This window comes from Chroicocephalus ridibundus, chromosome 7, assembly GCF_963924245.1.
Source record: "Chroicocephalus ridibundus chromosome 7, bChrRid1.1, whole genome shotgun sequence".
In the NCBI taxonomy this organism is placed as follows: domain Eukaryota; kingdom Metazoa; phylum Chordata; class Aves; order Charadriiformes; family Laridae; genus Chroicocephalus; species Chroicocephalus ridibundus.
The window spans coordinates 24,911,988-24,925,938 of NC_086290.1; the positions used below are offsets into that span (position 1 = coordinate 24,911,988).

Below are 13,951 nucleotides of genomic sequence, written 5' to 3' on the forward strand. Positions count from 1 at the left end.
AATGAAGCAGCAAAATTTATGTTAAGTGATTTCCGCTGGCATTTAATACAAATTTCAGGATGGTTTGTTACAAATTTTTAGTCATTATTAAACAGCAGAATCTGCAGATTAGCTGAGTCGCAAGCAAAAGACAAAATAGAGACAGCAGTTTCCAATACAAGAAACTTTTCCCCAGTGTCACTAGGGTTCCTGCTGTCTCCTTGTCTGCCCTGAGTTTTGGTTGTCCTCTTCAGATTCCGTGGATTTGTAGATATGGCACAAGCACCTGGCCTTGGTTTTGCTGGAAAAAAAACCAACATTTTTTTACATTAGTTAACTGATATTGACTGAATGCTTCAAAATTAGTGTAGGAAAAAAGGCTGGTCACTTTCTTTACTTTATAGCTGTCTTGTACTTGCTTAAAAACTAAGCAAGGTCTAAATCAGTAAGTACCGCTCTCATGTATCTCTGTACATAAATGTAATGCAATACCAGTGGAGACAGACAAAAAGTACACACTATTGATAAAGCAAGCCAAAGCCAATGAAGCCAAAGCTCAATTCTAACAAGATTATATTTCTCTAACTGCCATTTGAATACATTCACAAGTCTGATTTACCAGCATAGGAAGTTGTGCTGAACCAAAAAAAAAAAATCATTTGCAATTAACAATTAAAACATTTAGCATTTATATAATATGCATTTCTACAAACTTATATCATTAGAGATTTCAGGTAGGTATCTGATTAAAGAAGTAACTTCAGATTTCAAAAGTAAAACTTACAGCCATTTTCTATACTGGGCATGCTTTGTTTGCAATACCCTAATTTTTCTTTCCCCCAGAAATTAATTAACAATAAGGCATTTTAAACTGCATTTCCTATATAGTTGTCTGTGCCTCTATTCTTTCTTTTATTTCAGTAGTTCTACTTTTCTGCCTTTCTTTTGCCAATATTGTAATATTAGTTTTCCCAACCAATACAGAAAATTTGAAAGTATTTAAAAAAAATATGTCCTTGATTGAGCATTTTGAAAACTGAAATGTCACGAAGCCAAAATACAGAAAGTCCTACTTAGATTCAAAAGTTCTTATCAGGAACGATGTCTTTGTCCATTTCCCCTTTTATCAATCTTACAACTGTTCAGACTAATTACAGTTCACTTTACAGTGGATATTCTACACCTACTAATAGTAGCTGATCTTACTACTCCTAAAACAGGCACCATTATTCTAAAAAAGGCAGCCAATACTTTCGCTGCAAGGTGCGGGAGAGAAAGTCAATTTTGCTCAGGGCCACATGAGAATTCAGGGTTTGGTTTCTTCTGATGTCACATTTTTGTCAAACTAACAACATAGCATATTAAAACCTTGCCAGAATCAACATATCAGTGTGAGAGCCAAAGCAAACATTGCATTAGCCTCTACACATCGAAAACCCACATCACACACGTGAATAAAACTGTGTGATGCTCAAGAGCTTATCACCATCGCCCCCCTGGAAAATTCTACAACTGAAAATGCTTTGTACCAGACTAAGAGCTACGCATACTCAGAAGTCACGATTAATAGCACAGGGTAGCAACCTTATTAAACTATAAGCAGATATTTATTTACATTTCCCATGGAGATGCTACAGTCTCTTAAGACTTAGGGCTTGAAGAAACACAGCTATGTTTTAACCTTTGATTTATACCACAGGAGTTTTATTGCAGGTTACAATAATGACATTGCTAACCAAAGCTTCCTAAGCCACTTGATTCATAAAACAGTATCTTACTCTAATGGGAATTTAGAATACACTAGAAATGCAGGATCAGATCCTACCTTCAAAGACCCTTTATTGCACCTCATTCTTGAAACAGATCTGGGTTTATGGAAATTAAGCAGGTCCCTCATCTTGTCAAAGGGGATGAAGATACTTAGCATCTAAATTTAGAGAATTTGTTTTTTTCTAGAAGACAATCAGTTCTACTTAGCTTAGCAGCTAATAACTTGCAAAAAAATGGGTTGTTAGCTGTGACATGCTTACCCTTCAGACTAAAACAAAAGCAAGAAAAGATACTTTGAGAGTTTCACTATATTAATGGCAATCAAAACTGCATGCATGTTATAGATTACATGCATTCTATATCCTTGTTGAAGTAAGAGATTTATTTTATTCATCTGCCTGTTTCTTGTCCTCTCCTCCTTGTGGCTAAGTGATTGCGAAATTACATTTAAATAGCAGAAGCGGCATCTTTAAATACTAGCTAAACTGCCTCAGTATCATGGTCTGCATCTGAAAACTGTTTGCATTTTGGTTTTCTTCTTAAAAGCCCTTAAGGTACTAGTGTAGGCCTGTCCTTTTGCTGTCTTTCCACAGGTCAATACAAAAGCATTGTGTCTTTTTTCTAAGACTCAAGCCGTAAGGAAGTAATCTCTCTCTGTAAACAACAAAAATATCTCAGCTGCTATGTAGATCGCCATTTTAGTGTGATTACATTACCCCATAGCAATATTAATAAAATGTACTCTGGACTACTCTTTTTGCCCCTCCCTCTAGCGTATCTGACATATCATAAAAATAATGCTTGTATTTATCCAGGCAAATGTTAACTATTTGGTTTCAGCGCTGTTTTGACATTTTGGCAAATCTTTTCTAAATGATGTTCAGTTTACAACCTACAGCACTTTAAAGACACTGTATATGTCACTAAGCTGTTACAGGAACTTGAGTTTGGCATGTTTCTGATGAGCAAATAGATGGAAAAGTGGAGACTTCAGACGAATAGGTCAGCCGCAGTCGAGGATGCCAATCACTGACTAATTTGATACCCATGCATGTCACATGCAGTTAGTATGAAATGATAACTTACATGCAAATCAGAAAGAGATTTTGTCTTCATTATTTATGCACCACGAAATTTCCCCCCGCCCAAGAGGAAATACAGTTGCAAGACACACAGTGGTTAAGAGACATGACTCAGAAATTAACACAGCACAGGTTGTAGTGAGAACATACTCTGTTTCTCTAAATCTCTGAAACAATTATGCTTCAGTCTAAAACTTTTTACATATGGTGAATTTCAGCAGGAACAAGATACATGCTTATTCTTATTGACCATTCATATTCAAGGAAGTAAAATAGTGCCTGGTCACAGTTATGACCACATAAATGCATATCCCTTTATTGCACATAAAGCAGAAGTCAGAAATGCCTTCCCCCCCTTCTCCCCCCCAATCATTTTCACACACACACATTTACAAAAATATCAGGGGAAAGTTTTCAGTTCAATATATTTCTCCTTTTCAGTGGCTAACACAAGATTTATAGGAAATATACGTACTCAAATTTGCTTCAGTTTCTGGAGTTCGTGGTACGATTATCTATAAGTGTGCCTTTCGGTGGTTTCTTCAGGATTATTCAGAGATAGAAGCAATGGTTTTTGGAACTTGCTTTGTATCCAAACTCTCTGCATTTTCACTTTTTTCTTCCTGTTTACTTGTAATCGTCGATCAACTAAATTCTGTACTTCAGTTAATCCAGCCAAGTTGAACATGTTCCATACCTCATCTATTTTCTCATACGAAGAATTATTGTAATTAAAAAAAAAACCAAAAAACATTTGTAGAATGTGTTAATTAACAACCTGCAGTTTGACCAAAGATGGAAATAAATCTGTTTTGTGATTTGCAAGATCAAGGAAACTGCCTGTAAGAAGTCTACTCTTAGAAATTCATTTTCATAGCTCTCAATTTATATTACAGTAAAAAAATGTTATGTTGAGGCCCAAACCACATTGGTTATTACTCATGGCATTCATAGATCTCCTTTCTTCAGAGGGTTCAGTATGCCAGAGTTGAGAAGAACAAATGTATGCCATTTGGTCACTGTTCACATATAATCCAGATAGAGCTACTTCATCTGCCAAATGACAATCCACACATTTATCCCACCATCATTATCTCCTTGTCAGTCACCACTGGAAAACTTGAAGCTTCTTTGTCATGAGTAAGCACAAACCATGAAATTTAAAAACTGAGAAAGCTCTTTGAATTCAAGTGATTTCCCATACATGTCCCAGATCCTCCTCTCACTTCTAAAATTACTCAGACTGGGATAAATCCTGATCCATCTTTATTGCTTACAGTCTAAGTTGCAGAGAGTAAGAAGGAAAAAAAAAAAAAAATTGTACCACGATGCTCACTTTCACAGTTTCTGGTAGCTGGGCTAAAATATACCAGTCTGAGCTAACTGACGACAGAATCAAGTGAGTGGACGGGCAAAAAGGAATAGTATCCATAATCAGGAATTTAAGTTTAGCTCCTGCAGAAGGAGCGGCCTCACAGCTCAGAATCACCAACATAGCAGAACAAAATATCAGAGCACTGCTACCAATTGCCCTTCCAAGTACGTTTATCTCATGTTCTAAGAAAGAAATAAAATACATCTTTAAATAACAGAATTTGAGCATACCATTAGACACAAGATGCTTAGACAGAGAGAAATTCCAGTGATGTCTGCAAGCAATCTTGCAGGACCCCAGATGCAACCCTGTTATGTACACATAAATGGAATTATTTTCTTACAACAGTTAGCTTTGGGCTTTGTAAAAGCAGAGAATTTTTTAAAAAGCCAATAAAACCTTTAGATTTCTGTTCTAAGATGAGCTTTTATAACCCAAATAATCTTCAGAGACACATAATCCTTTCTATAAAACTGTACCACTTCATACCTTTGGTAAAGAAATATACTCTGGTTCCATCTCCTCGTACGTAAAAATTTTCTGACAAGCAATGACCTAAGAAATTAGAGCAGTAATGAAAAAGGACACGTAACTTTTTTTCCAAAAGAATTAAAGTGACAAAAAGCATTACAAAAACATTCAGGAATTACCTTTTTTAAAACGAAGTTGAGCTGTATCGTATCTTCCATAGTCTCGAAATAACAACATTCCTCCAGGTTTCAGTAGTTTAGCCAACCTATTTACAACCCCTTGCATCCTTAGAAAATAGATGGGATACTGGTGAAATTTACAAACTTAACTTTTTTTTTTTCCCCTAGATGCTTGGATTATACACAGATTTCCAAAACTACAGTGAGAAGATGTGTCTATATTTATTATAAAAAGGCCAGACACTACTGAACAGGAAGAACTCTAAAAAAAAAAGATTCTAAACCAAAAATTTAAAAGGAACTGTAAGAGAATGCAAACTGGAAAGAGAAAAGGAGCCTTTCTCCTTCACTTCACTAGAATCTCAAGGATGGAGGTCGGGCAGATATATGATAAGCAATGAATGAGCAGTTCGCTACGTGCATCGGTGAGCTAGACGGAGTCTTCTTGCTCTACATAGAAAAATCAAGGGCCTGGAAGGCAGACAAAAACTGATCTAACTTCCTTATGGAGGTACTGGTCCTACACACAAAATCAGTATCTCCACACCATCTTGAGGATGGGAAGAAGAATCTGAGTAGTACCTCAAGAGAGGAATCTGGCAGAACTCCATCTGGAGATATGGCTAGTTAGAGGAGGAAAGTCTGCATCCTCCAAAATGATGACAAGTTTGTGAATCTTGGTGATATCTAGCATCAGCTCTTCCTTATCAAGGTTACACCAGCCTGCCGTATGTATGATAGGAAAAAATACCATAGGCAATACTCTTTCCCCTTCACTAGATCAGAGCTTCTTCATTCTCACTTTTTAACCTTACCTTGGAGCTTCTTATAAGTACATTTGCATTACTCTGCAAAATACATTAATAATGAATGATGGCTTGGATTTGCCTCACTCTTTCAGAATAAACAGAGGACTTAGGTTTTCCACATTCATGAAAGACAATAAAAGACAGTTTGCACCTGGCATGCTGCAACGTAGAAAAATCCACTTGTCTAATTCAACCCTTCCTCCCACAGGGGAGAGTATAGACCATGTAGAAGATGTGGAGCCAGAGTGAATGCTAAATGAATGGAAAGGAAAGGCAGAGTGCTGCATCTGAAAAGCGCTAAAGAAGAGTAAGTCCTACTTAACTATACAAAACCAGCATACCATGACCGTGTACCAAGAGAACATGTTACACCATCCCTGTCTCTCAGGTGGCTTTATCCCCTTGCCCGAAGAATGTCAGAATTCAATCACTAATGCAATTTTGTCCTTTTGCAACAACAGTGCAGGCATCTTACCTTGATTTTTAAGGGACGGAATTCATAGGTGGTTCAGCAGAAAATAGTATCTTATTTACAAACAAACAAGAACAAAAAGTAGCATACATTTTTTAAGCATGGAATTCCCTTAGAGGAAGCCAAGTGCTTTAAAAGTTGTCCTCTTTGCTCATGGTCAACACAGGCAACCAAGGTGTGCTGCCACAGACAGAAAAGGCAGCACCACCTAAGAGACTGTTCGAGACAGGTAGTTATGCACAGAATTACAGACTTTGCCTATATAAACATAAGTTTTGCACAAACAGAAAAAATGTACATGCACGAAAAGTGAAAGTACTTTGAGAAATCTCATCCTGTAGGACTAGAGCACATTAATTATATAGCTTGAAGAAAGTTTAATACCTTTCAAATTCTACAACCAACTTTTAGAGGGGACTTCTAGCAGAATTGAAGTGTGCTAAAAATGCAGTAGAAGACTAGAAATTATCAAAAACTAAACACAATAGCCTGAAGAGAAATCACTAAGTAACAACTGTGCTAAATACAAATGTGTCCCTCTCATGTATATTTTCCAGGTCTCCAAAGTATGTAAGTTCTGCATCATCATTCTCTTGGTTTTCTTTTTCATTTTCCACTTTCAAAGTTTCCAGAAAAAATGTATACTGAGCAAGATAGATCTGGATTACATTTACCTTTACACAGTCACTTTAATTCTACAAGATGACAGTAATGACTAACAAATCTTTGGAAAGTGGGTCTTACAACACAGATAATTACACAGAAATTGTTATGTGTGTATACACACACACACGCGCGCATCTATGTCAGCCTTTAGATGCTGACGCAGGGAGTAAAAAAAACAACAAAAACAACACACAACAAACCCTAAAACTGATGAACACATTCCCAAATGACTAATAGAAAAAGATCCACAGAAATTCTGATAGAACATCTGATTACTGCTTCCACAGGCAAAGTGATTAAATGAATGCGTCTCTATTGTCCAATTTCTTCCTGGCAGCATCACCACAGTTACAGAGATCTGAAATCTACTGCTTGAATTGTTTTTGAAATCTGGACCAGGCTTTGCATGACTCATGTGCTCATCTCTGAAGAAACAGGAAGGAGTAATATCCTATATGGGAAAGATTTTTCTGTAAAGCTAATCATTAATAACTTAGGCAGGGAGGCAGGGAAACAGTTCTCAGACTTAGGCAAATACTGTTCTGTTTGACAAGCCCATTTTAATGACATTCTTAAAGTAATAAATGTATTACCACACATACAGCATGTATTTCCCTTCATATGATCTAGTTAAAGGAAGAGTCAAGTTTAACTTACATGCCCCCTTTTGCACTTTTTCCCATTAAAAAAATGAGCATTTTCACAATCAGCCAGCCTTAACAGTCATGAAGTTTGGTTCATTAGAGATTGAAAGGCATTAATAACAAGGCTAACAGCAGTCAACATAACACTATGCATGAAAATTAGATCAGGTTTTCTTAATTCAAACAAGTTTCAAAATTCTGCATGCATTTTGGTTTAAAAAGCCTGCATGTAAGCATTTGCATGAGGCTAAATCAGCAACCTAAGTCTTTATCAACTTATTGTAAGGTCTTAAATCATGAATGTTTGGTTTTGATCACTAAAAATAATTTCCTTCTAGAAGACTAGCGGTCTGTTTGTTTAATTTGTAATTTTCTTGAATCACTGTCACTTTTAATAGGGGTGTATTTAGTTACAATATACCCCTTGTATTCTGATGGAGACAGAAGGCTCACTAGTGAATCAGCCTGACCAGCTTTTCTCTTGAAGCCTGAAAATGAGAAACAGCATTTAAAATACCTTGTTTTATATATATCGTAGCTTACTAAATAATAAATTAAAGATTCATCATTTTCTTTTGCTATTCTTGAAAACCTCCAGTGATAAAAGAGATTTAACCCATTTGCTTCGCCCTTTAGTCTTCATTTACCTGTCAGGATGAATAGTAGAGAGCACAAAGACAAGGAGAATGACATCCAGGATCTCATCGGGAAAAGGATAGGGCAAAGCATCATCACACACATCATGAACAAAGGCAGAACACCAGGCTGAATTGTAGGACGAATGTGACTGTCAGGAAAAAGATGAAAAGAGGCACAGAGAGAACAGTAGTAGTTAATACGTTTACTGTGACTCAAGAAACTTTTTTTCGTCAATTATTCAGCATTGTAAAACATCTCATATAAAAGCCTATTCTGTCTGGTATCTTACTCAAGCTGAGAAGCAAGCTCACTGATGGTATTCATTCCTCCCTGCATAGAGTAAGACTTTGTTCTTTGGAATATTGAAAACTTCAGTTAAAAGTTGTCAAAGCCATCACGTTCTTTTTCATGAAGACGGCTTCCTGGCAGCCTCCTGAATTACAGGCTTATAAGGTACTCTAAAGCGAGCATATGAATTACCTTTACCAGCTCCACTGCTCCTGAAGCAAAATCACAACAGTATAGAAAGGTTCCAGGTGTATTGCTAGGAAAACAAAACCAACATCAGTTAAAAAATTATTATTGTAAAAGATGAAAGTCCACATCAGTGTTCACAGAACTATAGAGGGCCCTTTGGGGTTCTCCACAGGTTTGATCAAGCATGCCTTATTGATGTCTAGCACATGGAAAGCCACAAAGGTTGTAATGAACCAATAGGGCAGACAAATTCATAAGAATACCAACAGGCAGTTAGTATAAAAAGGAGAATCATAGCCTTGTCAGGGAGGAAGTGAAAAGGAAAAGAAAGAAGGTCACAGAGGGCTGTCAGGATTGATGACAATGTCCTAGTGTTGTATTACATAAATGCACATTTAATAGGTCACATTTTCTTACAGAAGCACTGCATTAAGTCTCTATCATTAGCCCATGTATGCACTTTAATTAGCAACATGATTTGGGCAGAGGTCGGGTGTTGCAAAAGTCATCCACAGTTCTATAGAGGTTTGAATTATCACATCCCACCTTGCTGTGCTTTTGATTAGATTACGCAGTATTGGTTGTTTCCCTCCATTATCCCCTTTGTTTTGTAAGCTAAGATGAATAAGAATTTCCTGTAGAACTGTTTTCCCTTCATTCCCCATCCAAAACTGAGCCAATTGCAAATGTCCTCATACCATTCATCAGATACCAGTAACTCTAAGGGAGAAATCTTTTTCATCTCCGAAAAATTCATTTAAGAGAAACAGAGAAAGCCCCTCCAAACCTACTGAGGGATAACCTCATGGTCAACTCATGATCAATTAATCTCTCTTAAAAAATATTTGTAATTTTGGACAGATGGTTTCTTTAGAAAGGGAATCAATAAACTCTGGCAGTGTCTCTATGATCTCATAGTATACTCAGCTGAGTTAGTGAATCCTCTCTGAGGGCTCAACAGGAGAACCCTTGTGGACCAGAATATATTGCATCCTTGTTGCTGAGCAAAACTATCAGCTCTGTGCCTACCATGAGAGCTGATGAGTTTAGATATTTATCATGGATAAGGACAAGCAGCCAGGCTTTGGACCCAGCCAGTCCCTTGGGAAAAGTTAAGCTGATTACCTAATTGACTAGTTTGGATGCTATTTTAATTTTTTTAGAGCAGAATAGGAGCTGTGTAGAAAGTCAACTTAAAACAAAGACACAGCATCATCTGGATGGTGATTTCATAATGCACTGTATTAAAAAGCAATAACTTAAATTTTAAAGGGGGCAGAGGAAAGCAGTTTTATGTTACAGACCCAAGCAGAAAATTTTTTGTAGCTAGGGTACACTTATACTTGACACTGACTTCTTTTTATATCCATAAAAAAGGCAATTTTTATATTATTAAATTCAGAGTAAAACCAACTGTACTTTAAAGACAAACCTGCTAAGAGATGTTTCCACCAGGTGATATACATGACAAACACGTGAGTTGTTCAATGTACAAACCAATGTGATTGACTGAAGGATTTGCAAAAGAATAGAGATCTCCAGGAAAAACACCTAATGAGTGGATTCCTAGTTATGATAAATGCCAACGTATGACTAATGCCTCCTGTGAGGAAAACACAAGAGTGTCTCATCTTTTTTAATACAGCCACATGGTATCTTTTCCCCATATAGTGTTACTTTCCAAACTTTTCATATGAAACAGGGCTCCCCTTTCATCACATGCTGAATAAAGCAAAGCATTTGTTTTGGGATGAAGATGCATTGCTTACACTAAGAGGTTTCATGTATGACCCCCTGGTACATCACGCAATTCCTCCAGCTCTCTGTTTCCATATCTGCAAAATGGAGTATTTTTGCACGGTGGTGATGCTAGCAATCAAAATTCATTTATAGAATAACAAACTGTGGCATACTCAAGCTCTTGGAGGCATGAATAAGAAGAAATCTATTTCAACCCCACAGCCTTTCCCAAAAAACCTTCCTGCCTACATGGAAGGCAAGACGTGCTGTGGTAACAGCTTTTTGTAAAACCTGAAGCTAAATGGATTAAGATGTTCCAGGGAATTAAGTAATGCAATACAGGACTTGTGCCTTCCTTGACACTAAAACCTGAAGCAATATGACAAAGCGTACCAGCCAAATTCAGAAATAATACAACTTCTTACCAGAAGATCACATGCCATTATCTACTGCCTCTGATTTTGGCCTTTTGAAGAGATACCAGTTAGCTTTATGAAGACAGGTAAGACAAGAGAATATTTCACCTGCCTGAGATTAACTACAAGAAATCAGTCTGAATGCACCTGAAGACAAACACTGTCAGCAAATATGGTCCCCTCAAGACTAGGGCTGACCAGTATGAGGAGTATCGCGTACATTATCTGTGGTCTGCAAGCAATCACAATTTCAGGGCTGTAAAAGAATCCACTCAACACTTCCTGCAGCACTGGTCTAGTACCAACATTTGAAGAAAATTAAGATAAGAATTGAACTTTTATAGTTGAAAAGCCAGCGCTACATACCATAGAACTTTCAAAATAGGAAAGACACTGTTTCCAGCACCACAACCAACCTAAAATCAGAAGAGAAACAAAAAGTTAAAATAAATGAGCAAATAAAACCTATTTTTTTTTATTTTTGTTTTAAATTAGTTCATAAGTAGGACGCGTTAGACTTGAAGATATGCTGGACAGAAAAGGTATAATGAGCTCATACTACAATTCTCAATTCACTTCTATGATCACATTTCTCCCCAATGTCTTTCTAAATTTAAGAGAGATTCCATCTCTCACACTGCATAGGAAAATGCAATATTCTTGTCCGATTTCACCATTTGATAAGAACGTGTCAAGTACTTGCACTTTAAGACAGAGCACTTTCCTTACGAAACTAGAAACCCAACTTCCAGCAAAAAAGGACCCCGACAATCCAGCCCTAAATTCTGATTTGGGAGAAACTTTAAAGGGAAAACAAAGCACAGACTCCAAGTTTCTCTGAAAGTTTCTGCCATAAACAAACGTAGTATATCAAATTCTAAATGTTTACTTTCATAGAATCATAGAATGGTTCGGGTTGGAAGGGACCTTAAAGATCATCTCCTTCCAACCCCCTGCCCTGGGCAGAGACACCTCCCACTAGATCAGGCTGCTCAAAGCCCCATCCAGCCTGGCCTTGAACACCTCCAGGGATGGGGCAGCCACAGCTTCCCTGGGCCACCTGTTGCAGTGTTTCACCACTCCCGCAGTAAAGAATTTCTTCCTAAACTCTAATCTAAATCTTCCCTCTTCCAGTTTAAAACCGTTATCCCTCACCCTATCGCTACACGCCCTGATAAAGAGTCCCTCCCCATCTCTCCTGTAGGCCCCCTTTAGGTACTGGCAGGCTGCTATAGGTCTCCCTCGAGCCTTCTCTTCTCCAGGCTGAAATGTCTGGATACTTACTAAGAGTTTTTATTCGGCTTTTGAGCAATTAAGTGGAGTTTTATATGACAGTAGAACATTTGCAGTGCATTACCTCTAATATTCTGTAAGTGGCATCACTACCAGGGAAGGATTCTAGCCTGCCAAGTTCTTCTCCACAGTTTTTACCCTGAGGATTGTCAGTGAGAGATTTTGCTTGGTTTTTGTTATATACATATCCTTGTACAGAAGTAGAACCACCTCCATAATTTTTCTTCCAATATTTTTCTCCTTCCTCAAACATTTCATTTTTGTGTGAAAAACTGTTGGTACTATTTTTTTGTGTGTATTCCAAAGATCTTTCTTCTGTTTTCAACTCTTGTCTCCTTTTTTCTGGAAGAATTTCTGGAAATTCCAGAAATAGCCAATTGCGATCCTTGAAAAAGTTATTTTTATGAGTCTTGTAAAATTTGTTCCAATATTTACTGGCTTCTCTCTCATATTTATCTGAAATTAAAACAAAATAAAAACTTGGTGAATATGAGCTTAGCTACAAAATACTGTAAAGCAACATGGAATTTGGTCCCCAAATTTACAGTTTAAAAATCCATAGTTCCCCAGATATAAATAAAAATATACGGATTTGGGGTCTTACCTTAATCTGTGCTCAAAATTACTCCCAGGAGGGTTTAATTTTATTTTATGTCACTTCGGATGGGGCAGACAGGGTTTCTGCATTATCTTTGGGGTTTTTTTGTTTTGTTGGGTTTTGTTTTGTTTGTTTGTTTGTTTGTTTTTTTAAATGTGGTGACATAATAGAACAGCATCATCAAAATAAGTATTCGTAAGACAAGCCTTCATGTCTCAAATGATAAAAGCAATGCATCTTTTCAATTAAATGTTCTCCATGTTTTTCCTATTTAAGAAATACTAAATTGAAATTAATTTCATGATTTACAAAACTCTGTGAACAACTGCGGATTTGTTGGTAGCTTGTTACCTCTCTCAAAAAAAAAAAATCAATTAGAAATCCAGTTCTGTGAACTGGAGTGATAAACGCTACCTCATAGCCAATTGTCAGTAATTCACTCTTAACCATTTAACAATGTAGTTTTGACAGAAAATAATAATACAGCCAGCAGCAACATATTGGCTTTCTTACTTTGAAAACACTTCAGAGTCTTACAATAGACCTTTGTGTTAACTTTTAATTCACAAAACATTCTAGCTGAATGTTAGAATGTCAAAAAATAGGACTGGAAGGAATTTTACCCAGTCAGGGAATTCATACCCCTTCTCCACAGAAATTTGTCCAACTTGTTCTTAAAATACCACCTTTCACATAGGTTTGACAACTTTCTTCAGTAATATATTACAGTCCTTCTCCATCTGTACAGTTAGAAACCTTTTCCACTACCTAACCTGAAATTTCCTTATTGCAATTTAAGTCCAGTAATTCTTGTCCCATTGACCAGGCAGATATAGCAAAGTTTACTCTCTTCTCTTTGCAACACCTATTTACTTATTTGAAGTCTTTTACTATGTCTTCCATAAACAATCTCTTTTCTAGATTGTCTAAATCTAACTCTCTTCTTTTTTCCACAGAAGTAAAGATTTTTAGACTTCTGAGCATTTTCATTTTTCTTCTCTAGATTCTCTCCAATTGACTTACTACTTTTTGGAGCTGTATTCTGGTAAAGGCATTATCAACGCAGAGCAAAAGGAATATTTTTATGAGGCATACAGGCTATAATCCTGTTTATAACTCCCAGATTGCCATTTTGCAACAGCATGACACTGCTGATTCAGCGAGTGATTCACCACAACCCTCAGATCTCCTTCTGCAAAATGACTACCTAGCCAATTGTTCCAGAACCTAGTTGTTTTTTTTGTTCAAGGAATTATTCCTAAGCAAAGTATTCTGCATTTATTTTTAGCAAATTTATATCTTTCAGATCCTTTTTTTTTTCCACTGTTTGTCCAGATCTTT

At 36.8% G+C, this 13,951-nt stretch overlaps 1 protein-coding gene across 9 annotated transcripts in view; it reads right to left on the reverse strand.

Annotated features, from left to right (window-relative positions):
* Window positions 1-2: 2 nt before the first annotated feature.
* Window positions 3-13,951, reverse strand: part of METTL8 (methyltransferase 8, tRNA N3-cytidine) — a 28,236-nt gene continuing 14,287 nt past the window's right edge. For 5 of the 9 annotated variants that reach the window (XM_063341172.1, XM_063341175.1, XM_063341171.1 and 2 more), the window contains 7 exons: window positions 12,077-12,468; window positions 11,086-11,135; window positions 8,567-8,630; window positions 8,095-8,234; window positions 4,857-4,963; window positions 4,696-4,761; window positions 3,391-4,514 (listed from right to left, as the gene is read on the reverse strand). In XM_063341172.1, the coding sequence (XP_063197242.1) occupies window positions 4,105-4,514; window positions 4,696-4,761; window positions 4,857-4,963; window positions 8,095-8,234; window positions 8,567-8,630; window positions 11,086-11,135; window positions 12,077-12,468 (1,229 nt within the window). In that variant the 3' untranslated portion in view covers window positions 3,391-4,104. The other 4 variants (XM_063341173.1, XM_063341177.1, XM_063341178.1 and 1 more) reach the window with 4 other exon arrangements.